This window comes from Perissodus microlepis, chromosome 10 (genome assembly GCF_051167445.1).
Source record: "Perissodus microlepis isolate ML-2025 ecotype Zambia chromosome 10, ASM5116744v1, whole genome shotgun sequence".
Lineage (NCBI taxonomy): Eukaryota > Metazoa > Chordata > Actinopteri > Cichliformes > Cichlidae > Perissodus > Perissodus microlepis.
This window is the reverse complement of record NC_140470.1, coordinates 2,122,327-2,146,234: the sequence shown is the minus strand read 5'-3', so window position 1 is coordinate 2,146,234 and position 23,908 is coordinate 2,122,327. Positions and strand designations below refer to the sequence as shown.

The 23,908-nt window shown below is 44.1% G+C and overlaps 1 protein-coding gene across 1 annotated transcript; it reads left to right on the top strand.

Annotated features, from left to right (window-relative positions):
* The first annotated feature begins 425 nt into the window (after positions 1-425).
* Positions 426-9,613, top strand: ripk4 (receptor-interacting serine-threonine kinase 4). The gene is made up of 8 exons (XM_084941441.1): positions 426-746; positions 2,974-3,265; positions 3,997-4,145; positions 4,474-4,523; positions 5,634-5,792; positions 5,994-6,109; positions 6,606-6,846; positions 6,939-9,613. The coding sequence occupies exons 1-8, from the start codon at positions 559-561 to the stop codon at positions 8,186-8,188; spliced, it is 2,445 nt and encodes an 814-aa protein (XP_084797567.1). The 5' UTR covers positions 426-558; the 3' UTR covers positions 8,189-9,613.
* The last annotated feature ends 14,295 nt before the right edge of the window (positions 9,614-23,908 follow it).

Genomic DNA, 23,908 nt, shown 5'->3' with positions numbered 1-23,908 from the left:
CTTACCTCAGCTGTAACAGAACACATTGTTCCCTCAGCTGAGCAAAAGATGAGTCCACACATTCTATAACCGCTGGGTCAATATCACGTAACCCACCTGTTGCTGAAACAAATTGTACCTCAGGCGGCTTTAGCAGTAAAATGGACCACGGTGGGACAAAGGTGTGTTTATGAAATAGCTTCCTGACTTCATGGCTTTGTTGCAGAGACCGTTCTCCTGCTTTCTTGGAGCATATATGAGACAGCGTGGGGACATTTGGAAAGCACATGTGTAAAGCCTTTCGGTGGCAGCGTGGTGTGGCTTGTCAAGTTCCTCCAGTGAACTTTTCCATCTCTGCTCTGTGTTTCAAAACCAGGGTATGATGTCACAGTGCAGCAACACAGGCCCAGCCCCTCCTTTTCACCTGAACAGAGGGAGGAGCTGTGCTGAGCTAGACGAGGGGAAAAACAAGGAAGAGCCCACAAGTAGGTAGGTGGTGTGTGAGTGTACACTTCCCCTGATTTTGTGGTTGGAGTCAAAGAAGAAAAAGGAGTTTACCCTGCTTGCGGGTTTCTCAACATGGATATGGATATCCCGGATTCTCCACACGGGAATATGGGGCTGTTAAGGACCTTTGATTCCTCTGAGTTTGGAAGCTGGGAGAAAATAGGCTCAGGTGGATTTGGACAAGTATACAAAGTCCGGCATGTACAGTGGAAAACATGGCTGGCTATCAAGTGCCCTCCCTGCCTTCATGTGGATGATAAGTAAGTCACAGCTGTTTAGTGTTCATTTTTTCCTGGTGTTGATGAAAAAAAGTAGTATTGTCCTCTGGCATAGTTCAGATGTTTCCTGTGTTTTTGGTCTTTCTAAGTTCCGGATGTAGAAATCAGTCTGAACCAGGTCCTTTTATGTCAGCGTGATCGTTTGAAGAAATCTCTGGGCAAATGGTAGACGCAGGCATGAGAAAGTGAACACCAGATAACGTGTGACTCATCCTCTGCCAGCCTAGAAACACTATGGGGGCTGTAAAGGTGCCTCAACGCTAAGCAAGAGGGCATGTTTGGGTATTTCGACACTGCTGAGTTGTGTTGGAGGGAGCACTGGCATGCAGATTGATCTCTGGGGCAGCTCCACAGTGCTGAGAGCTGTTTGCTTTTCCTGCTATGAAAGTTTAACTGCTGATCTCCCCAATAAACAGTGTTGTGGACGTTTCAATAGGTGGGCAGAATGGTTTCTAGGAAATGCTACAAGTTACATCACCATCTAGAATTCTCTTTCATACTTCAGACTGATAAATCCCTCGTTTGCTCTGATCTCACAAATGAAAGGAAAATTAGTGAGCTGTACATTTCTCGAGTGTGTTTGAGGCTGACCTGCCTCAAACCAGCTTTGGAAGAATGGAAGTTTCCATTTCCATGTAACTCTGCATACACAAACCGACTTCATCAGCCACACATTAGAAATATTAACTGACAAGATCCATTCATCCATTTTCTTCCCCTTATCCACTTCAGGGTCACAGGGGGGCTGGAGCCTAGCCCAGCTGCTGATTGGTGATAAGACCTCTTCATTTAAAAAAAAAAAAGTTGGTTTATTGATATAAATCATCACTGACATCAATCCTCAGCTACACTGATGCAACAAAGACAGTCAGATTTTCTTATCTAGTCACCGTGACCAAAACAGGAACTTTGACGACGTGACGACTTCCCCCCAAACCTGCGGTGCAACTTATAGCATCCGATGAGGCTGAACCAAAGATACTATCACCCTCAAACATCTGCAGAGCGCATAAACAGTCATTTGACTGCGATCGTCGTTCAGCCACACATAACATCCAGCAGCCAGGACTCAAAGCCACCTTTGTCTGCCTGTGTCGCAGGCTGCCACTGTGTGGCACAGACAATACGAGAAGCCGCAGAACCGGTCTTACCGGGCCTCTCTGTTAAAACAGGGACATTGTTTGGTTCAGCAGAGCCGCTGAGCAGCACTTTGGATTAGATGAAGTACTTAGCAAACAAGTGCTAGCCCATTCTTCCATGACATGTTTGATTATTCCTACCAGGCAGATTCGGGGAGATCCGTACCTCCTTCACTTGTCCTGCCACAAAGAACTATTATAACCAGACACACACTTCTTTATATATATATTTTTAATTAATGACAAACTATGCTTTGAACTTTCTTATGTTCGTCTAATTTCTTTTCGTTGATGATAGAAAAACAGAAGCCCTACTCCAGCTCTGCCTCTGGAGCACATTCCTACAAATAAACTCACGAACAGTGATTTATCTCTCTCATCAAGAGGCTCCATTTAAAAGCAACCTTTGCTTAAGGCATGCAGTGAGGTCATGAATGGCCCACACAATTGTGTTTGAGGTATGTCAGCAGGCCCGGCAGACTGATAAGGGGCACTGTGCGCAAAGGTTGAGCGACAGAGAACAAGAGCTGGGTTTGAGCCCCACATGCTCTGCAGACCAAGGTGGACTGTCTTGAGCAGAACCACCAGCCGGGGAAGACCTGGATTATAGTTGTATACAGAGGTCACGCCTCTACACCCTTCAAGGTTAATGTTCATAAATATTTGGCATAGCTAAGAGCTCAGTAAGGATGATGTGTGATGTGCAGGAATTTTGGTTAGGACAAAAAGTTATACCAACTATTGCAGCTTAATGAGCAAAGCGTGACTTCAAAGTCATCATGTTAATGTTTTATGGGAGGGCAGGTTTGATAGATAACCATGAGCCGAGGAATGTGTGAGCCTTTGTTTTAAAAAAGCGATGACCCAAATAACTTCAAAACAGAGTTCAGCTGCGGCACCCCCACCCTCCCCCAAACCCCCAGGATGAGTGGAAAAGCAGCAGTAAACTGGTGGATTTTTTTTTTGCACTGTTAAAAACTGCTGGGTCACCCTCAGCGACAGGAAACGCAATAAAATGCAGTGTTGTGTAGTCCGTGATCTTTTATTTTTATTTTCCTCCTTGAACACAGGGATCGTTCTGAGCTGCTCGAGGAAGCTAAAAAGATGGAGGCAGCCAAGTTCCGATACATCCTGCCTGTCTACGGGATCTGTGAAGACCCCCAGGGGCTGGTCATGGAGTACATGGAGACCGGCTCACTGGAGACCCTGCTGGCCAATGAGCCGCTGCCCTGGGAGCTCCGCTTTCGCATCATCCACGAGACTGCGGTGGGAATGAACTTCCTGCACTGCATGAACCCACCGCTGCTCCATCTGGACCTGAAGCCGGCCAACATCCTGCTGGATGCTCACTATCACGTCAAGGTAGAGAGTTTGCGATGAAGCTTAGAAGGGAGGAAACACACGCACACCGTTTGTTGTGATCTTTAGTTTTGACCCAGGTGTGTGTTTGTTTTTAGTTGTTTGCACGATCCTTTTGCTTTCTGTAAATTGTAATGGAATAAGCAACTATGGAAATCTACAGTATGTTTATGGAAATGTGATGATGTCATGTTTTAATGCTAGAAGAAAGATCAGACATGAAGTCAAACCACAGCCCTCTTTGTTTTAAAACTCTTTGGAGCTTTCAGGAGGAATCCCAGTCATGAGGTGCTTTTCTGCTCCCCTTCATCATTCTTAAATTAGTCCTGCACATGTTTTTTGTCTACAGGTGTCTCCCAGCCTCTGTCCAACCAAAACAGCTAAGCTGTACTAAGAGTAATGGGTGGGAACCGTCATTTCTAGTGTTTAATACCTGGATGTAAACACCTCACCTGGGCTTGTCCCAACAGGATTAATTTAGCTCCTATTAAATCTCCTTGTCTGTGTGTGTGTGTGTGTGTGCACTCCCCAACACAAATCTGAAGGGCCTCTCCTCTCCTGCAGGCTGGGACATGGCTGGGTTGCCCTCATCATACCGTTGAGTGCACATAATAAGAGCTTAGCAGCCTGTCATAGTCAGCGGGCAAAGTTAGTCATCACTGCCGTGGCGTTTCATGAGAAAGGCAGAGGGGTTGCTCTGTTGGAGGGTCTTATCTGATCTCTTTCTGTCTCAGATATCTGATTTTGGGCTGGCCCGCTGGAACGGCTTGTCACGGGCTGATGACATCAGTAGAGACGGCTTCTGCGGCACTATTGCCTACCTTCCCCCTGAGAGCATCATAGAGAAGGACAGAGTGTCGGACACCAAGCACGATGTTTACAGGTTAGGCTTTTTTTTCATGCACTTTGCATGCAAGCTTTTTGTGTGAACGCAGGGTTTTTTGTTGTTGTTGTTGTTAAGCTCTGACTCATACTAAGATTAATCACATGGATTTGGTATGATACTTTGTCTGTTAAAGGAAATAAGTAACTTATTCCTACAGTGGAAATGGAAATTTCATTCCCTAAAGTAGAACCTGTAGAGTAGGGTAAATGTACTTTATTTACACACTGTCTTCTACGGACTGCTGCACAACCTGACATCTCAGACCTATTCCATGAAAGATTTTTATATATTTATATTTATATGTATATTTTTGCCTGTTTTCCAGTTTCTCTATCGTGATCTGGGGGATTCTCACACAGAAGAAACCCTATCAAGGTGAGCCATCCAACAAGATGTCCATCCAACCGTGTCTTTTATGATCACCAATGTCAGTCTGATAGTTTAGCTAGAACAGCAGGTCTAGTAGTTCGTGTGGCATGCCTCCCCTACCTCTGTAACAGCTGTAAACAATCAGTAACAAATAAGAGGTCCATGATGAGTTTTAGAAAACAGGTCAGCGTTGTTATCATCAGAAAACCTTTTTTTTAATTTCCCATCAACTTAGTGTCTCCCCATTTTCCACTGGAGTGGCTCTGCTTGACAGATGGACCATAAATGTACTCAATAGAAATACCTTTTTCTGTAGTTTGGCCACAAGAGATGGCTGAACTGGCTAAATAAGTTATTAACAAGTTTGCTTATTTATAACAGAAGCTCTAAACTCCAATTCTACACAATCTTCTACTTAATAAATCGACTTTCAATCTAGTTGTATCATTTTACTTGCTGGAATCGACTCTCTAAGTTTCCAGTTAACACAAGGTAAAAATAGTTGCACCTTTCAAGGTGTGTTTGTGTGTGTGTGGGGCTCTGCACACAGAAGCTGTAGTGTGTGTTTACTCTGTAAATTCCAGAGGAGGCAGGTGGACAGGGCCAGACTGGCAAGCATGATGTTTTTTTCCCAGGCGTATCAGGTAGCAGTTCACTTTCTGAAGCCCGGTGCCAAGGTGAGGTAGCTGGGTTGGCACTGGCACCGCCTCTGTTGATCCAGATATAATTAAAAAGTGATAAGTGGCCTGGTTACCATCCCTTCCCGTTTTCCTCCTCCACCTGCAAAGGGTATTACGGCTACAATAGGAGGTGAAGTAGCTGTAAAGCCTCCACCTGTTTGTTCTGAATCACTGACTTGGCTGATCCCACATTCAGATAGAATTAGCTAGACGAGGAGCTCGGAGTGCTTCCGTGGGAAACAACAGACCACGCACTTCTCTTTCTGAGGACGATGGCGACGATAAAGAAGCGATGATGGCATAACGATAGACGCTGGTTCTATGTGTCATTACCAGAAAAAGCATTATAGCAGACTCAGACTTTTGACCACGTGCTTTTTGAGTGAAACAAAAGTGACTTTTAGAAACTGAAGTACTGCATGATTTTGCCCCCCAGGAGAGAACAATATCCTGCAGATCATGGTGAAGGTGGTGAAAGGGGTGCGTCCAGACCTGGGAGCGGTGCCACGATGTCGACCTTCAGCCTGCACAGGTTTCCTGACCCTCATGCAGCGATGCTGGGCCACAAAGCCCGAAGCCAGACCCAGCTTCCAGGGTAGGTTGTGCCTCTACCTGCTAACAAACAGTGGTCAACCCTCGTTAGCACTATAGGAATGAGCTTGTCCCTTGAACTGCACACTCTGTTCCCTCACTGGCTGTGTGAAAGGCAGTGCTATGGCGCTCTTCTTCCTTTTTGTATTGCATAATCCCATCCCTGCTGTTAATGCAACCTGACCTTGAGACGTTGTTGTTCCAGAAATCACATCTGAAGCCGAGGAGCTCTGCTCTAAACCTCAGGAGGAACCCAAATCACCCAGGTTATCAACATCTGACCCAGAGCCCATGACCCCTAAAGCACTCACGGGTGACCAGGTACGATACGACGGCGAAGCTTTTACTGCTTTTACATGACAAAGCTACATGTGTCAATGTTCTTTTTGTTTTGTCTAAGACATAGCCATGTACTCTCTTACACATTTTAACCTGAATTTAAAATGTGACCCCTCTCAGTGGTTCTATACTTCAGTCTCTCTCAGCTGATGTGTTCTGCCATTAATATTTAACTACTCGTCCAGACAATGACAGGCTTATCTTTACAGAGCTCCAGACATAATTCTTATGTTTGATCCTGACCAATCATTGCATCACATACGAGGAATGTAGACTGATGGCATTGTTAAAACTCTGTGTGCTGTTGTGTACGTGACTGGAAACAAACATCCTGTTCACAGGAACTGATGGCTCCTATCAGTAGTGTTTAGATAAATCAGCTGTGTGACCTTTCAGACCCATTTCGTATGTGTTACACACTGTATACTGTAACATTGTGTCAAACCGCACTACCCTACCTGGCTTTTTTGCTCTACAGGTTAATGACAACAAGCCAGTGCGTCCAAAGTCAGCCATGTTGCCCGAGAAGGATTACAGCCTGTCTGAGCTTCTGAGCCAGGTGGATTCTGGGATCTCTCGGAGCTTTGATCGCGTGAAGGAGGACAGCTGTCACAGCAAAGAGAGCACCTGCAAGAGACTGTCTGGGATTTCCTCTGCAGATTCTGCCTTCTCGTCCCAAGACTCTATCACGCTGTCTTTTGAGAAAGAAGGCACATACGGTAAGCGTGCATCAAAGACCTCTCCTGTGAATTATATAAAGTAACACGAAAAAATGTATCATTATTTATCACTTTTCCTCCTTTCTGCTCAGATTCTGCTGAGGTCCAGAAACGAAAACTGTGTGAGGCCATCAGGAACAAAGACACTGCCAAGCTGATGAAGATCCTCCAGCCTCAGGATGTCGACCTTCTCCTTGACGGAGGAGACAGTCTGCTCCACCATGCCATCAACTTGGGTAACGAGGAGGCTGTCAAATTCCTCCTCCTGAACAACGCAAATCCTAACCTCGCCAACGGCCGCGGCTCCACACCCCTTCACCTGGCCACAGAGAAGCACCTGAAGTCACTGGCAGAGCTTCTGCTCGGCCGGCGCAGCACCAACGTGAATGCCAAAGACGAGGACCAGTACACAGCTTTGCACTGGGCAGCCCAAAATGGCGACGAGGCTATCACGCGCCTGCTGCTCGACCGGGCGGCGGCCATCAACGAGACCGACGGACAGGGACGCACGCCAGCTCACGTGGCCTGCCAGCATGGCCAGGAAAATGTGTTCAGGGTGCTGCTGAGCCGTGGTGCTGATGTTCAGATCAAGGGCAAGGACAACTGGACGCCGCTCCACTATGCTGCCTGGCAAGGGCATCTGGGCATCGTCAAACTGCTGGTTAAGCAAGCCGGCGCCGACGTAGATGGTCAAACGACAGATGGGCGCACGCCGCTGCACCTGGCTTCTCAGAGGGGGCAGTATCGAGTGGCACGGATCCTGATTGAGCTGGGGGCCGACGTCCACATGACATCAGCTGGATCAAAGACGCCGCTACATGTGGCGGCTGAAACTGGTCACACCAGCACCTCTCGGCTCTTGATCAAACACCAGGCAGATATCAATGCTCAGAGCGCCCACGGACTCACTCCCCTCCACCTAGCCTCCCAGCGGGGCCACCTGCCCACAGTCAAGATGCTGATAGAAGAAGGGGCAGACCCCTACAAAGCTAACAGCGCCCTACGCACGCCCTGCCACATGGCAGCAGAGGGTGGACACTGTGAAGTCCTGAAAGAGCTGCTCAATCACTGTCCAGACGGTGGCAGCCTGTCAGATGAGCAGGGCCTCAGCCCTTTACACCTGGCGGTGCAGGGCGGACACTCGAACATCATTACTATGCTGCTGCCGCAGGACTGCCAGGACTTAGTTACAGAGAGCTCTGTGCAACCAGCAGCCGAAGAGCCCGCACCAGCAGAAGCTAGGCATCTCCAGAGGAAAGTTGTCATTCTCAAACTGACGGAGCACGGTGACAAAGACTGCCCACAATCCATCAGTGCACACTGTGCCTCCGCTCCCTGCTAACAGGAGCAAAAACACTGTACAGGACCCTTTTGGTTTGGTTTTTTTCCATGCTAATCCTCTGCTGCCTCACAAATAGGCATGGGATAGTATTCCAGTCTTTAAATTTTTTTTAATTGTGCCCTACAAGCACTGTAATATTGTTGTAAATACATACTGTAAATAGAAAGTATTAATACCGTTTTGTGTTTGAATTAAAAATGTTGTTTACTTTTTTTTTACCTAACAAACACATTTTGGTTTCTTTTGTTTTCTTTGTACGTAACAAGCATGTGTCCCGTGTCCTCTTGGAATCCTTTTACACGATCATTACTGCAGCTGGCATGCCTGTAAGTTATTTTTAATAGATTCACAAAAACGGACTCATCGAGCTTTTAGGAAAAAAGCATTCAGTGTTCTTTAACTTGTTACATATCAGTGCAACATCCATTAAACATCTGAAAATCTTTTGTTGGACCCTGGTGTTTGTTTCAAAGATGCAGCGTAAATGTTGGTGTGCAAAAGTTTTCGTTTCCTTTTTGCATTTTGTAAGAAAAAAGATCAAATAAAAACGACATGAAAAGTCAGACGTGGTAAGAACAAACTAACTATAGTTCCTCATGCTTTAATGGTTAGCTAAATTGTGCATAATTTTCGAGGTGATGTTTGTGCAATAGTCCAATTTATCTCCATTTTCTTAAATGTTTTGCAGTGAGAGAAAGCACAGATTTAACTCATTCACTCAAAATGGGAACGAAACTTTGATAGCATCAACACGAGTGTTTGTGCAACACTCTCCTCGCCACAACATATCTTTTGTGCAGTCTTGTTCCTCTAAAGCAAAATTCAAGAAGTTCTTTCTGAGAAGGTTCTCTCGACAGCTCGTGTCGTGTTTCGCAGTCGGCGTGTCTCTGCCGACTGCTCCAGCTGCACGTGTGCAGGCATTATAAGCCTTTATGTCAGGCGCAGTCGGCGTGTCTCTGCCGACTGCTCCAGCTGCACGTGTGCAGGCATTATAAGCCTTTATGTCAGGCGCAGTTGGCGTGTCTGCATCTGCAGCCTCACCTGGAGTGTTATTATTTTTATGCCTCAGCTCTGCTGAGGAGCATATTCAGCTTGGCGCAGACCATGGGAACTGCCCCTGAGGGGGATCACAGGCTCCAAGATGATGAATGAGTGAGAAGGGGCGCTGATGTGCTACCTGCAATTCCAGCCTGTTGGCTAATTCCTCAGACCACTTTAACTTTTCATCATACTCTAAAGCTAACATGCCACTGCTGATGCCTCAAGGGCTCAGCTTTTTGTAACCAGAGAAACAGTGCGGGTGGCTGATGCTTATAATTGTTCTGGGTTTTTTAAGACCCAGAAAATGAGCATGTTAAATATCTGCAATATGGTGTCTCTGCTTTGTGTACATAGCACTCTGTCTTATGCGTTGCTTGGTGATGCGTCTCATCTTCAGATAATCTTCTCTTGTTGTCCGATCGCAGCATCCAGTTAGGTTTGTGTTGGACAATAACTTACAGTATTGCTTTTTCACCCACTCTGGAGTACAGAATAAAACACTCAAAATAACTATTAGCAATGACCGGCTATTTGTAGCTGAGTTTGTTTTGTAGGTGTTCTCTGTTGGCCCATGTATTAAGCAATGTGTGTAGTTATGTGAAGAATGCAACGCATATAACTCGCTGAATTGAGCTTTGTGGCTGTCAGCGTGTTCAACTTGTTCAAACCAGAAGTGACCCCGAGTAGGTTTGCAGAAATTTCATAAGGTGACATCAAATGTGAGGAAAGCCAGCTTCAAATGTTTGGACGAGGAACATTATTGCACTACCCAAAACTGTCTGACCTGTAAGCATCTACGGCACTAAAACATATGTTATTGTGTTCATTCAGAACAAATTCAGATCAGAGAAAGATGTCTAGCCACCCACTTGATTCTGCTCATCCAATTCAGGGATGCAGGGGAGCTGAAGCCTATACCAGCTGCCAAAGGGCAAGAGGCAGGGGACGCCCTTCTGTGTGAAACCATTCACACCTATGTGACCTATCTACTTAGAATCACCAGTTAACCTAACCCCACTAACTGCATGTCATTGGACAGTGGGAAGAAGCCAGAGTACGTGGAGAGAACATGCAAAACTCCACACAGAAAGGCCCTGGTCAGATGGCAGACTCAAACAAGGACCTTCTTGCTATGAGGCAATGGCAGTAATCTTCATGCTGCCCAAGCAATGTGTGTTTAATCTAAATTAGTTCATCTTCAGTTACTTAACAGCAATAAGCTTTCTATTCTTGTTGGTGTTACTGAATGCTGACGAGGCAATTAAACCGTACGAGCTGACTCCAGGTTAAAGAGCGAGCAATAAAGAAAGAAGCAGCATTCTGCAAATAACAACACCAACAAATTCCTAACATAATATGCAGATACACAGTGATCATTTACATTCAAAGGAGAGCCCTCGATTTGTTTTTATTTAACCTTAAATCTTGTCCCAGTGAACCCTCCAGTCTAAAGTCCTCAAAACGCTGGAGTCGAGCCCAGAGAAGAGGAACTAACTGCCTGACTGATTAAATGCCTCCCCTCAAATATCCCCTGACCAGTCTGACAACACCCCGGTTTCCACACAATGCAAAGAACCCTATCTCAAATACTAGGAAAAAAAGACACTAAAATCCAAAGATTAGAACGTTATCTGGCCCTAAACAGAGATTATGAACTGGCAGGATGCCGCGTAACTGTCAGAGACAGAACACCGAGATAGATCGTAACCAAATACAGTCTCAGTGATGACAAACTTGCAGTCAAACAAGGAAGACTGATAGGAAGATTGATATTTATCCATCTTTGTGTTACTTTATTGGGATACTTGGCTGAACTGTGAATTTTGATTCTTTTGCATTATTGGTTTTTGGGAATTTTTATGCCTCTGAATTTAAGTTGAATTGCTCAAACAGAGAAGACAATCAGAGCTCTGAGGAGAGTTGTGCTCAACCTCTTCCTGTTCACAGGCCTGGACAGGAAACTCACAGGCAAAGAGCTTTGACCGTGTTTTTTTAGAAGCAGTCTCTGAAGAAGAAGTCTCTGACTCATCGTTGTATTCTTTATGAACCGGTGGGACAGCCTTCGCAGCACCGGTATAGTATTACTGGGTACACCAGTTTAGATATCGCTAAATATAGATATGAGGTTTAATTATGAACATGTTAAAACAATACCAAAACCAAAGCAAAGCCTGTATTTACAGATATACACACATGTAGTGTGTAAGTAGTGGGTCAAAGGTCATTCTACGTTGCAAAAAGGAAGATTTGTGCTGCTTTTAAACTGGGTCATGCTTGGACACGCTTCAGTTTATCACTCAATCTGTTCCACAGCTTCACTCCTCACACAGAGATGCAAAATTGTTTAGTGCAGTAAGGACACGCTGTGTTTTAAATTGATTTCCCCTCTCAAACTGTATCCAGCATCTGCTTTAAAAGAGTTTAGAAAATTATGAGGAAATAGATAAACATACACAATAATTCAAGCAGTCAAACCGGTAAACAGAAAACGTGAGTGATTTGTGCTCCAGAATGTGTTTTGCTTTAGTCAGTAACGTGATATTGAAATGCCTTTTGAAACTTTGTGGATGTTTTATGAAACTTCAAGGTTATTTTATGCCACTGTTCCGGCGTCCCCGTCATCTATATGTATCTGAACTTGTGTGTTACAATTAGAGAATCGCATAATTGTAGTTTTACTTGGATTTAATAATTCTTCTTGTCAAATTATTTTTTGTTTCACACAGTTTGTGTGACTATATCCATTAGTTCCTTTAAACTTCACATAAACTTTCCTGTCACTTAAATAATTTCTCAGTAAATGTAATACAACCCCACTGACCACACACTATTTTGCGTTGCTGTATTATTCTGAAACACTGAAACACAAATCAGAGCCATCTCTGGATGTCCATCTGTATTTAAAAGGTAGGCCCGTTCAGTTAACCTCCTAACAGGAAGTTAACAACCACAAAGGAATGCTGAGTTATGAATGTAATGTATTTCTTTTCCCAACAAAGCAGAATGGCTGGACAAGGTGGGAACTAATACTACCGCATAGAACAAATAGAACTTGTTTGTCAGTAGTGTAAAGCATGCACGGGTGTATGACGGAGCCTTAAAAACGTCTCCTTTTTCTTATGCATGCTGTAGCTAAGCGCTAATTCAGGAATCTGGTATATAAATCAGAGCAGTGAGCAAAAGAGAACAGGTTTTAGCAGACAGGAGGAAGCTTTGATAACCCAGCTCACAGCCCAGGTGTAAGTCATGCAGCCAATAGCTCCTTTAATCAGCTCCTGTAAAACAGAGCACAGCACAACCCGCAACACAAAAACCAAAACAGACACTTTGTCCTTACGGGTTGTGTGACAACCTGTAGGAACAAAGTGTCTGAGGCGGGATTCCCATCGGGAACCTGGACAGCACCTGAATCAAACATCCTTAACCTTGTCCCCCCTTATTTATACTAGTAAATTCAAAATATTTACTCGTTACAATTTTATCATACTCACCAAATTTACAGCAACAACAACCCAGCCAGCATGTCCCACTCTGTGACTCAGCAACTCCAATGCCTGGAGAAGCACTTTTAAAGTTAGTTTGCTGACACAGAATACCACACATACTTCGTCTTAGCCTTTAAAAGTAAACTCAGAGCAAACACAGATGAAACATTCTTACAAAATCTATAACTGCAGTGACCCATGGAGCCCAGAAGAAGCACAAACCTCTTCCTGGTTGGCAAAAATGGATTTTGTTCAGTAGCAGAGTCCCGCAGAATGCCGACAGGTGGAAACTTATACACAACCAGACCAGCAAATGAGGAAGGCTCTGCAGTTTCTCCCATCAGCACAGCTGAAACATGCAGTTGCACCATTTCCCGTGTTTCAAAGACCTGTGAAACCCTGGTGTAAAAGAATTTACCCAGATTGATATGACAGAAGTGCATTTCTCTCCAAACTCTGGAAATGGGTAATGCCTGGGGTAGGTCAGGCGCCACACCCGTCTTAGTTGTAAGTGTTATGGAAATCCAAATACCGCAATACCCCATGTCACACATCACTTCTAGAACTTCAGGGACATCAGGTATCTCTGCATCTGTGCTAAATGTCACAGTCTGAGTTGATCTTCCAAGCTATCAGCTAAATGAGCATCAGACTTTTTGCTTTATGCTTACAGGGCGAATCCTACCCTGGGGCACTAAATGCAGATTACTCATGCAATGAGGAGAAGGCCAAGGCCCAGGAGAAACACAGGCCAGACCGTCAGCATTTATGTTACTCATACTTAGCCTAACCCTTTCCAGTTAATTTTATTGAAATTTTATTTTTTGTTTTTCAGTTTAACTTCTCTTTGCTGCTCAGAAGCTAACCTCAGGGTCAGATGATTCAGCTGTGCCCAATGAGCCTGCAGAATGCAACTTTTTTTGATCAGTTTTTTGATCATGAATATGCAAATTCTCATGACCAACTGACCTCCCAGCCCATTGTTCCTTCAGTGGGCAGGTTTCAGTCATTATGCAAATGTCCTGTTTATAAGGTTGGGGAAACCTGCAGTCAGCTGAGACTGAAGACGTCACCTGGATGAGTGAGGAAATGTTTCTCCCACTGAAAACGTCCAGATGAACAGAATCAACCTTTGGGGATTTGCTTGTGCATCAAGACAGAACAATGGATGGAAAACAGCTGGAACCTCACACAACCAAACAGCAGCACTGACATTTTAACTGCCTAAAAGAGGTTAAACGGCTCGTAGGCCTAACAGGGACAGAACAGTAGCAACCTTATACAAACAGGTGTAGGCACAACCAAGCTCCAAACACACAAATCACAAGGCAAAGACAGCTCGGTGACCATAACTTCTTACAAAACGGTGTTTTACGAGTCACTACAGCTACTCCAATAAACTCATAACTCTCTGCTTACCACCTGTCAGGGTCACCGGGAGAACCAGATTATACCCTTGTAAGTCCAAGCTGGTCAACAGCAGAATGCCAGACCACAGCGACACTATCACCAGCACTATTAACCATTTCAAAACAAAAAGTCAGATTTTGCCTGTTGAGCAAAGTAGATATGAAGCCAATTGTTCCACAAAGCTAATTGTGTCACAGTACGGCAAAACAGAGGCAGACAGGATGATGTAGAACCGGGTGGAGAAAAATGTGTTTGTCAGCCCGTCAGTAGCATACAGCAGGCACGAGCTGCTACAACACAAACTTAGCTGAGTTGCTTTAACCAAGGAAACCAAATCAAAGCAGTGAGCAAAGCAGGGAGCCTTTATAACCAAGCTCACTGGCCCCAGGTGTAGCACATGCAGCCAATTCTCCCATCAGCCCCGGCAGAACAACACACGACACAAACCACAACAGAGACGCGTAGTTTCTAGGCAGCTGTCACAGTTGTTAACATCACATTTTATGTCATCACATACTTTAGCAAACAATGTGAGATCTTTGTAAAAGACACTAAGGGTAATTCTACTAACAGGCATATATCAGTATTCTGACATATTACAAGCACTGTAACAGTGGATGGTGTGATATTTTAGATTTAATAGATGAACTTTGTACGGGGCAAGGCCGTGCATCATGATGTTTGTGGGAGCATGCCTCTTTGAACTGTCAAAAGGTGAAGCAAAGAGATAGATGTAGTCTGTGCCCATCACTCATTCATGCTTATAGTCAAAATATTGGAGATAGGGATCTTTCTGGCATGCTGACATGTACAAGGCCCCAGCAAGGTCAAGGCTGTTTGCATATATCTCTGACCTTTGCGTCTCAGACTGCTGGGTCGTCTGTAAGAGAGCCTGTGCACTACTCAAAAAGAAAAGGATCTCTTAAAGGATTTTGCCTGCTCTTGCCCGCAGTTTGAAGGAAGTCATCATGCCGGTAAAGCTAAAGCTGACCAACCAGTGCTAATCCCCAGAACTTTGATTAATGTAAGGGATTTGTATTGTTTGTCGTGGTTTAAGATGGACCTAAATTAGTTAACTTTACTGTCTTTGCACAGTTTATAGAGCATGTGTAAAAAGTCTCCTGTGACTCCTTTAAACAGGCACACCACACGCTAGTATTTATTAAACGTGTTATATACTGGTGATGTTAACTAATTCTAGGATTGCGGGAGCTGATTTGTACCTGCTTTGATTTGTATCCACCTTTTCCTTTTTTTAACAAAAGTTCTTCTGCAGCAGTTTTGAATCATGATCAAAACAAATGTTCGCTTCAGTGGCCACTGGAACATAAAACACTGCATGCATATAATCACCAGTTCAATCAGATTTCTTTTTTTAACTATGAAAACGTTTGCTTTCTTTCTCCTTTTGCTTCCCTTGGAAATGATAAATCTACCACCATCTTTGGTGTTGTGGAATTCTCCAAAAGCTTTCAGGACTGTTCCTGATTTACAAAATCACAAAAGTTATTTGTTTTTCTTCCTGTTGGTTTGTCATGTCTTCTGTTAAGCCTTGAGTCTGTTCTGGTACCTCACGCCCTGATAGATAAAGGATTAAGTCATTCTCTGCCATCACATTAGTCATGTAGCCCGGGGCAAAGGAAACCTCCCTAGAGCTCACACTCCATTATGCTAAGGTACAGCCAAACGGTTACAATAAAATGAAGGCATTAGTCGTCCTTTTTAGTGACAGGATGTTGCACAACCTATTGTCCATAATGTCTGCTAGGCCAAATTGTGTCCTTACGCCTGTATACAGCCTGCTTGCCAAAGTTCAGCCACAGCTGCGGAAAGCACACTTTAGCCATTTCCACAGGCAAAACTCAAAAATCAGGGATTCAAGTATACTGAGCAAAGAGGGAAAAGCTCGCTAGTTTCTCTGTGACATGGAGTTACAGCCCCGTAATATCGAGATGCTGAGTAGCAGGTGTAACATGTAAATAAAACCAGAATGCAATGAAGTGCAAATCCCATAAAACGTTATTTTATTTACAACAGAACATAGCAGACATATCAAAAGTTTAAAGTGAGAAAATGTATGATTTTATTTTGAATTTAATAGAAGCAAAGTGTCTCAAAAAAGTTGGGACAGGTTTGTGTTAAACAGTGTGGAGCATCCCAAACAAAGGATTGCAGGAAGGCCAGTTCAGCACACAGTCTGCTGTAATAGATGCAGCGAGCTTTTTAGCACTGTCTTCCTAAAATATGTACAAAAAATTTAAAATAAAAAAACATCACCTGGATGGGAGTATATGTTACACCTGTATATACCTTAAAGTGCTGATGGCGGCTTTCCGGATGTGAAAACCGTTGATTCGATAAGCACAAATGCACCACCATGCAGTCAGAAATGCAGGCATTTGAACAAGGCTTTTTTTTTAGCGCAAAAAACTTCAGTTTGAATGAGCTTTGAGTCAGAGTGGCATTTCTGCATCGTGTTCATATATGGCTTCTTCCTTACATGTCCTTGCAGGCTGACTGTAACCTGCATTTGTGAATGGCACTGCTTTGTTGGAAATGTTCCTGAGCCCGTGCAGAGATTCCCACAGCAGTGCTACCTGAGGGCCGAACATCACGGGCCTCCAGTATTGATTGTTGGCCTTTCCCTTGCACACAGACATTTCTCCAGACTCCCAGGACATTTTGATCATGTTATGTACTGCAGATGATCAGATATACATAATCTTTACAATTTTGCTCTAAGATACATTTTTCTGAAACGGTTCCACAATTTGTAAATGAAGTGGTGTTTTTTTCAGGCTTCTGCACATCTTTACTTTTGAGCAAACATCTGAGAGATTCAGTCAAGTTCACTTAATTAGTAGCAAAATGTTCCTCCTGCTGTGGCTGTTTAGGACCACTTACCTTTACAGCCACCTTTTTTTCTGATAATTCAAAATTGATAAACCTGCAAATTGTCAACGTTCTGTTTTTGTTTAGGTTTTACTCAGCGTCCTTCTTGGAACTGAGGTTGTAAAATGATGCCATCATGAGTGACAGGGTTATGTGTTAGGCTTTTATTATAAATGTATTAAGATTAAGAACATTAAAGTGATTAAATGACTTTGACAGATTTCCATAAACATACCAGATGCCACTAACACAGCCCAGAAAGTCTATAGAATCACAGCTGCCCGGACAGACTAGTACGTTTGATCAGCGAGTGCCTGAAAGACTGCAAGACTTCCTTCTTGTCAGATGAGGTGTGTGGCTGCTCTTTTGTTTGACGATGACAGGGACTTTTTGGATTGGCTGAGTCACAGCTCATTGCACTGTCTGATCAACAGATCAGCAACAAAGCCCTCATAAAGCACAGAACATTTACTGTGATGCAAGTGATGCAAGCCCTTTATCCACACACTGGCAAATAAAAAGTGGACAAAGACTGTAATCTCTACAAAGGGAACAACATTTTTTTTAAGCAGAATTATTCTGCTAGGTCTATTAAACTGTTAGCTGTTAGCAGGCAAACATCTGTTATTTGCTGCACGACTGGCTGCTGAGAGCATGACGCTCACACTGTGTGCTAAAGACTGTTTTCTCCCCCGCACTACTTTTTTTCTTCCATCTGTCCCCTTATTCTAACCTCACAGAACTCGCCGAACAAGCTCAGCCATCACGTCTCTTGAGAAGTGAGGCAAGCTGCAACATGTGGATGTAGCCTCTGGTAAATGTGGGCTCACTCAGCACTGATGAATAAGATTTATGGTTAACCAGGCGATGAATGTACCACTAAAATGTCACGAAACCACTCAAAGATGCAGAGGAGACCATTTTTATATGTTTATTATATTACTTAGCTGAGTTGTAGTGAAATTGTTTGTCTGATAAAAGCATACTGTCAGGGAAAAGCAGTTTCCTGGAAAACATGAGACTGAGGGCGCTGAATGCAGCAAGGTTAAAGTCCACACTGGGGGGGGGGGGCATATGTGAAACAGAAAACATGCCCATGTCGCCACAGAGTAACCCACGTACTGCCACTGTGTCAACACATCTCCCTCCTGTTTGCTAATGGAGCAGCTTGGGGACATGTCAGGATTTGCTCCTTGATGACATCAGTCTTACTTGACTCTGCCTTTGCAATGAACTGACGTGTTTCATTACAAATGGAGTCTGAACTGCAGAAGCACCGCTGATGATGTTAGGTCTGGTGTGACTCGTGACTCCTGACAGAGCATGTGAATGCTGCACTACAGCAAGGTGCTGAAGTGCAGCGCCATGCTGTAGTGCAGCATTCACATGCTCCCTCACACACAATTGCATATATAAAAGCTGTGAGTAACCTAACTAGACAGTAAAGTGGCTTCACAGATGACTGTGCTGAGGGGTACCAGGCGCACTCAAACTTCAGCTGGACTGAATGTATACAGCGTGAAGACAGAGCGTGCTTGGTGGCTGTACAGTATGTCTGCGCAGTCTGAGGAACACGTAGGAGCCACATTTGGTGTGCAACATAATATAGTATATGTGCTACTGTCCTTATTCTGTCCTTTAACTTCCTTGTTATTATATTATGTTAGACAGCCAGAGTTATTTCATTTTATACCTGCTTTACTGGCATTAATGCAAAACACAAGGAAGAGCAGTTTTGAGACGGTTGTAATACTAATCTTTGGCCAGGAGATGGTGCAAACTCTTTTGTCAGAGGTGACTCTTGCAGGATTATTACAACAACATTCCAGCAGTCTCCAGCACTATCTGTCAAACTTCAGTCAACTGTTTTCTTTTTGTTTGTTTTATAGCAGTATTGTGTAAAAGTCTTCAGCCAACTCTTATTTCTTCATGTTTTGAGTGAGACAGACTTTGTTTTTCTCCAGGTGTTCTAACATCTTTCTTTGGAAGTTGGCTGTTTTTTTTTTAATAATAATAACAATAATAATAATGTATACTTTATGTTAACTTAAGCAAGTTAACACAGATCTGTGAATCATTCTAGCAAAAAGACGCACCTGACTGCACCATCTACTGTTTGCTGACACTTCATCAGAAATGCAAGTTTCAGTCTTAAAGAATCAAACAGCCAGAAAAAGTTGAGTTATGCCAGATTACAGAACTGGACTGAAAATCAGTGGCAACAGGTCTGTTGTGGAAATTTTGGTCAGTGTGTCCATAGGAAGTCAGGAGAGAGTTTCAAGTTTATTCATTTATATAGCACTTAAACACAATAGCACAATAAACAACAGTTATTGACCAAAGTACTGTACAATAACACAGTCAAAGCAGGAGACATGCCAAATAAAATAGAATATAGATTAAGAGAAAATAGAATCATGGAAAGACCAATAGAAACAGACTCATCTTGATTTAAAAGCCAGAGAGTAAAAGTGGGTCTTTAGACGGGTTTTGAAAGTCTCCAGAGTTGGAGAGGTCCTGATATGCAGGGGCAATGAGTTCCATAATTTAGGAGCGGTCACGGCAAATGCCCGGTGTCTCTGTTTTAACCTCGACCTTGGGACAACCAAAAGCATTTGGTCCGCAGACCTCAAGGATCTTGGTGGAGAATACCAGATTAAGAGATCAGCAAGATATATAGGGGCTTGGCCATGTAACATCTTAAAAACAAGTGTTAAAATGTTTAAATCAATTGGAAAGCTGACTGGCAGCCAATGTAATGATGCAAGTATGGGAGATATGTGATCCCACTTGCGCGTCCCAGTTAGGAGCCGTGCTGCAGCGTTTTGGAATAGCTGCAGTCGGCCAATTAATGTAGCGGTAATACCAGAATAGAGGCTATTACAGAAGTCGAGGTGAGATGAGATGAAGGCAAGGATCGCTTTCCCAAAATCTCTGAAGCAGAGAAAAGGCTTAACTTTAAGATGAAACAAGCTAGTCTTGATTACGTTATTTATCTGTTTGTCAAATGTCAAATTGCTGTCAAAGATCACTCCTAAATTTCTTGCAGATGATTTTTTATAGATCTCTAGATGGCCAAGGTCAAGATGGTCACAAGCACCGAAAACATTGACCTCAGTTTTCTGCTCATTTAGGTTGAGAAAATGTAGCGCCATCCATGCCTTAATGTCTTCCAGACAATCAAACAGACCCTTCAGAGGATTCACAGATTTTCGTCTCGGGGGAACGTAAATCTGAGTCATCTGCGTAGCAATGGAACGAGATATCATATTTTTTTTAAATTGAGCCCATCGGAAGCATGTAGATTGAAAAAGGGCTGGGCCAAGGCTAGAGCCCACAAGAAAGCACGGTCTTTGGGTATAATGAGTCTCTGAGTTTAACAGAGAAGGTTCGATTAGATAGGTAGGATTTAAAGCATTCCAGAACAATCCCTTTTATTCCAATATGTTGTTCCAGTCTAGAGATGAGAAGGCTGCAATCTACTGTATCAAAAGCAGCACTGAGCGGGCGGAGGGAGGTTTGGAGTCTTCTCACACCCCCGTTCTCTGCAACCTGCTGGAGCGGGGGGCCAGGAGGAGGAGTTGGCCGTCCGACTGGGGTCTGGAATGTGGGGCCTCCCTGCTGCTGCGGAGTCGGGGCGGTCTGCTTCTCCCCACCGCAGGGAAAAGGGGAACACCACCTGGGTCTGGGTGCAGTTTCCCCCTCCAGGGGCAGGGGTACCTAGACCCGGTTCTTAGAGTACGCTTGGGGAGTGTGATTGTGTGTACAGTGTCTCTCTATGTCTGTCTCCACGTTGGTTGAGTGTGGAGTAATTGCATATGAGAGCATGAGGGTGGGAATGGATGTCTGTATCTGTGTGTGCCTGTATGTCTGTGTCTATATGTCAGGTTGGGTATCAGACGCCACCTCTCTGGGGACATCTCAGGCCCTCTAAGGCAGCGGTCCCCAACCCCCGAGCCTCGGACCGGTACCGGTCCGTGAGTCGTTTGGTACCGGGCCGCGAGAGTTGAGGCTCAGGTGTGAAATGTATAGTTTTCAGGGTTTTTATCAGTTTTCAGCGTTATTTTGTTATCGTTTTTATCGTTTACTCGGTTTTCCTGGGTCTTTTCACATGTGTTATGAATAAATCTTCTTTTTTTCGGTACCAGTACTAGTTTTATTTTGTTGTATTTATCCGCGACACCTTAAAGGCCGGTCCGTGAAAATATTGTCGGGCATAAACCGGTCCGTGGCGCAAAAAAGGTTGGGGACCGCTGCTCTAAGGTATGGAGGCCTATCTCCCCCACCACTTCCCCTGCCGGTGGCAGACGCCCTCAGACATCGGTGCGTTGGTGGTTCTTTGTGTCCGAGGATGGGCGTCCAGGTACACACCAGCTCACTCCTTGGTGGCTGCCTATCTGGGCCTGGAGTCTGGGGCTCGCTCGGGCCACTTCGGGGGTGGGGTGCCCTCGGCCTCTCGGCCTGGAGCTCGGTCACTCTGGCACAGTTGGCTGCCGGCGGAGCTCACGGGCACGTCACTGCAACCCCCCCTGGCTTCTGCTCCGCGGCTGCTGAGCGACCCCTCATCTGGGACTCTCCTCAGCTCTTTCTGGGACAGTGGCGCGGCTGCCCCTCTGTTGGTCTTCCTTGGTCTCTTGTGTTCTGGGGGCCTCTGGATGTCTGGAGTTTTGATCTCCTCCATACCTGCTTCATGCCCTGGAGGACGGGGCTGTGCCCCCCCCCCACACCCTCTAGCAGATCATTACATGAAGGAACCTTTTAAATACAAGCGCGTCCATGCTCACAGGTGTACACACGGGTGCTCACACACACAAACTACACCCTTTTTGGCTCCTACCTTAAAGCACACTGTGCGCTGTCGATATTACGTGCTGCACAATAATGTTTAATATTTAGTATTTACTGTTACATTCCCATAGATCATCGTGATGTTGTTTATTGTATTGCTCTCGTTTTCTTCTGCTTGTTTTCTTTTTTCTTTCTCAACAGGTGATCCAGGTGATTGATATATGTATTTTTTTTTGTCTGCTTATTTAGTTGGTTTTTGTTTTTTTGCCCTTTATCCCCGTCCCTCTTCTCCGCTGTTTTTCCCCCCTTTTCTTTTCTTCATTGAAGTCTGTCCCGTATCTAGCAAGTGAAAATAAAAAATAAATAAAATATACAATAAAAGGTGAATCAAATAGACCATTACGGCAAGGCTGGGATGGTCAATTTGGTAAAGTAAATCTGTTGGGCATCTTTCCTCGCCTTTAGACAATAATTCTGATGGCAAAAGAACCAAACGGGACAGGCAAAAAAAAAAAAAAAAAAAAAGCAGCACTGAGATCTAATAATATTAGGATGGCAGGGTCTCCAGAGTCAGTAAAAGTTAAAAGGTCATTAAAAACCTGTAAAAGAGCAGTTTCAGTGCTGTGGTGAGTTTTAAAACCAGACTGGAACACTTCGCCAATGTTGTGTTGATCTAAAAAGGCCTGGAGCTGGATAAGGACGATTTTCTCCAGAACTTTTGACAAAAAGGGCAATTTAGAAATTGGTCTGTAATTTGATAAAATTGTTGCGTCCAGATTCTGCATTTTAAGGATGGGTTCCACCACAATCAATTTTCCTGATGACTCCTGGGGGAGCATAGGTCCGCAACAACACCACGCCAACGGACTCTGTTCTGGGCTGCTCTCTTTAGCTGGGTCCACGTCATTCCAACGGCCTTCACTTCGCTCTCGACAGATCCTCTCCACGTCTGTTTAGGTCTCCCCACTTTCCTTTTCCCTTGTGGGTTCCTGGGTTCCACCACAGCATGTTTAAAATCAGAGGGGATGGACCCACACTGCTATTAACAATAGAAAGCAAACATGTACCGACTGAGTCAAAAACTTCTTTCAGTAAGCTAGGTGGAATAATATCCAAAATACATTTTGAGGGCTTCAAGTTGCTGACAACTTCATTAAGTAATGCAGGGGACACTGGCTCGAAGTGATTTAAGACGGCTGAAGAGTATAAACACATGGGTCCAAAATGGGAGGGATGATGTGAGACCTAACGTCTACAATTTTATTAATGAAGAATCTCATTAGATTCCCAGATGTTATGTTCGCTGCTATATGAAAATCACTAGTGGGAGGATTAAGAACAGAATTTATAATACCAAATAAAATACGAGGTTTATGATAGTTGTTGACAACAGTGAGTGTCTACAACAATTTGTAAAATATGATGGAGGCTCTGTGACAGTCTGGGGCTGCATTTCAGCCAGTGGTGATGGGGGTCTCTTCAAAACTGATAGAATTGTGAACACGTAAAGGTAGCATCCAGTACTAACCAACCACACAAAACTATCCTGATTGGCAATGGAGGAGAAGCACTTTACTGTGTATAGCAGCCAAAGAGGAAAAACAAGTTAAGTCAAGAAAATAAATACATCACATAACAAAATAGAAAATGACACTAAAGAACGAGTTCAACGTAAACAGATTTTTTAAATTAATGATCTGCATGGTTGTTGTTTTTTTTTATGGTAAAGGTTTTCCATTAGTTACCCTTCCTGATACAACCCTCCAAATTTATCCAGGCTTGGTACTGACACTAGGAGCACACTGGCTTGTGGCACCCATGGTTGAGAAAAGTCCCAAACATAAATCCACCGCCAGCAGCAGCCTGAACTGTTGATAGAGGGCAGGAAGGATCCTTTCATGTTGTTTACACCAAATTCTAACCCTACCCTCTAAATGTCACATAAAAAATTAAGATTAATCAGACCAGACAATGTTTTTCTTTTCTTCTATTGTCCAATTTTGGTGCAGTATATAGCCTCAATTTCCCATGCTTAGCTGCCAGGAGTGGCACACGGTGTGACCTTTCAAGATTTGATATGTTGTGCATTCAGAGATGCTCTTCT

What these genes read in the sequence shown, in the direction of transcription:
- ripk4 (XM_084941441.1), top strand. Translation starts at nt 559, where the DNA reads ATGGATATGGATATCCCGGATTCTCCACACGGGAATATGGGGCTGTTA. An exon ending in TGCCTTCATGTGGATGATAA is followed by an intron (nt 747 to 2,973) that starts GTAAGTCACAGC and finishes CCTTGAACACAG; the next exon opens with GGATCGTTCTGAGCTGCTCG. An exon ending in ATGCTCACTATCACGTCAAG is followed by an intron (nt 3,266 to 3,996) that starts GTAGAGAGTTTG and finishes TTTCTGTCTCAG; the next exon opens with ATATCTGATTTTGGGCTGGC.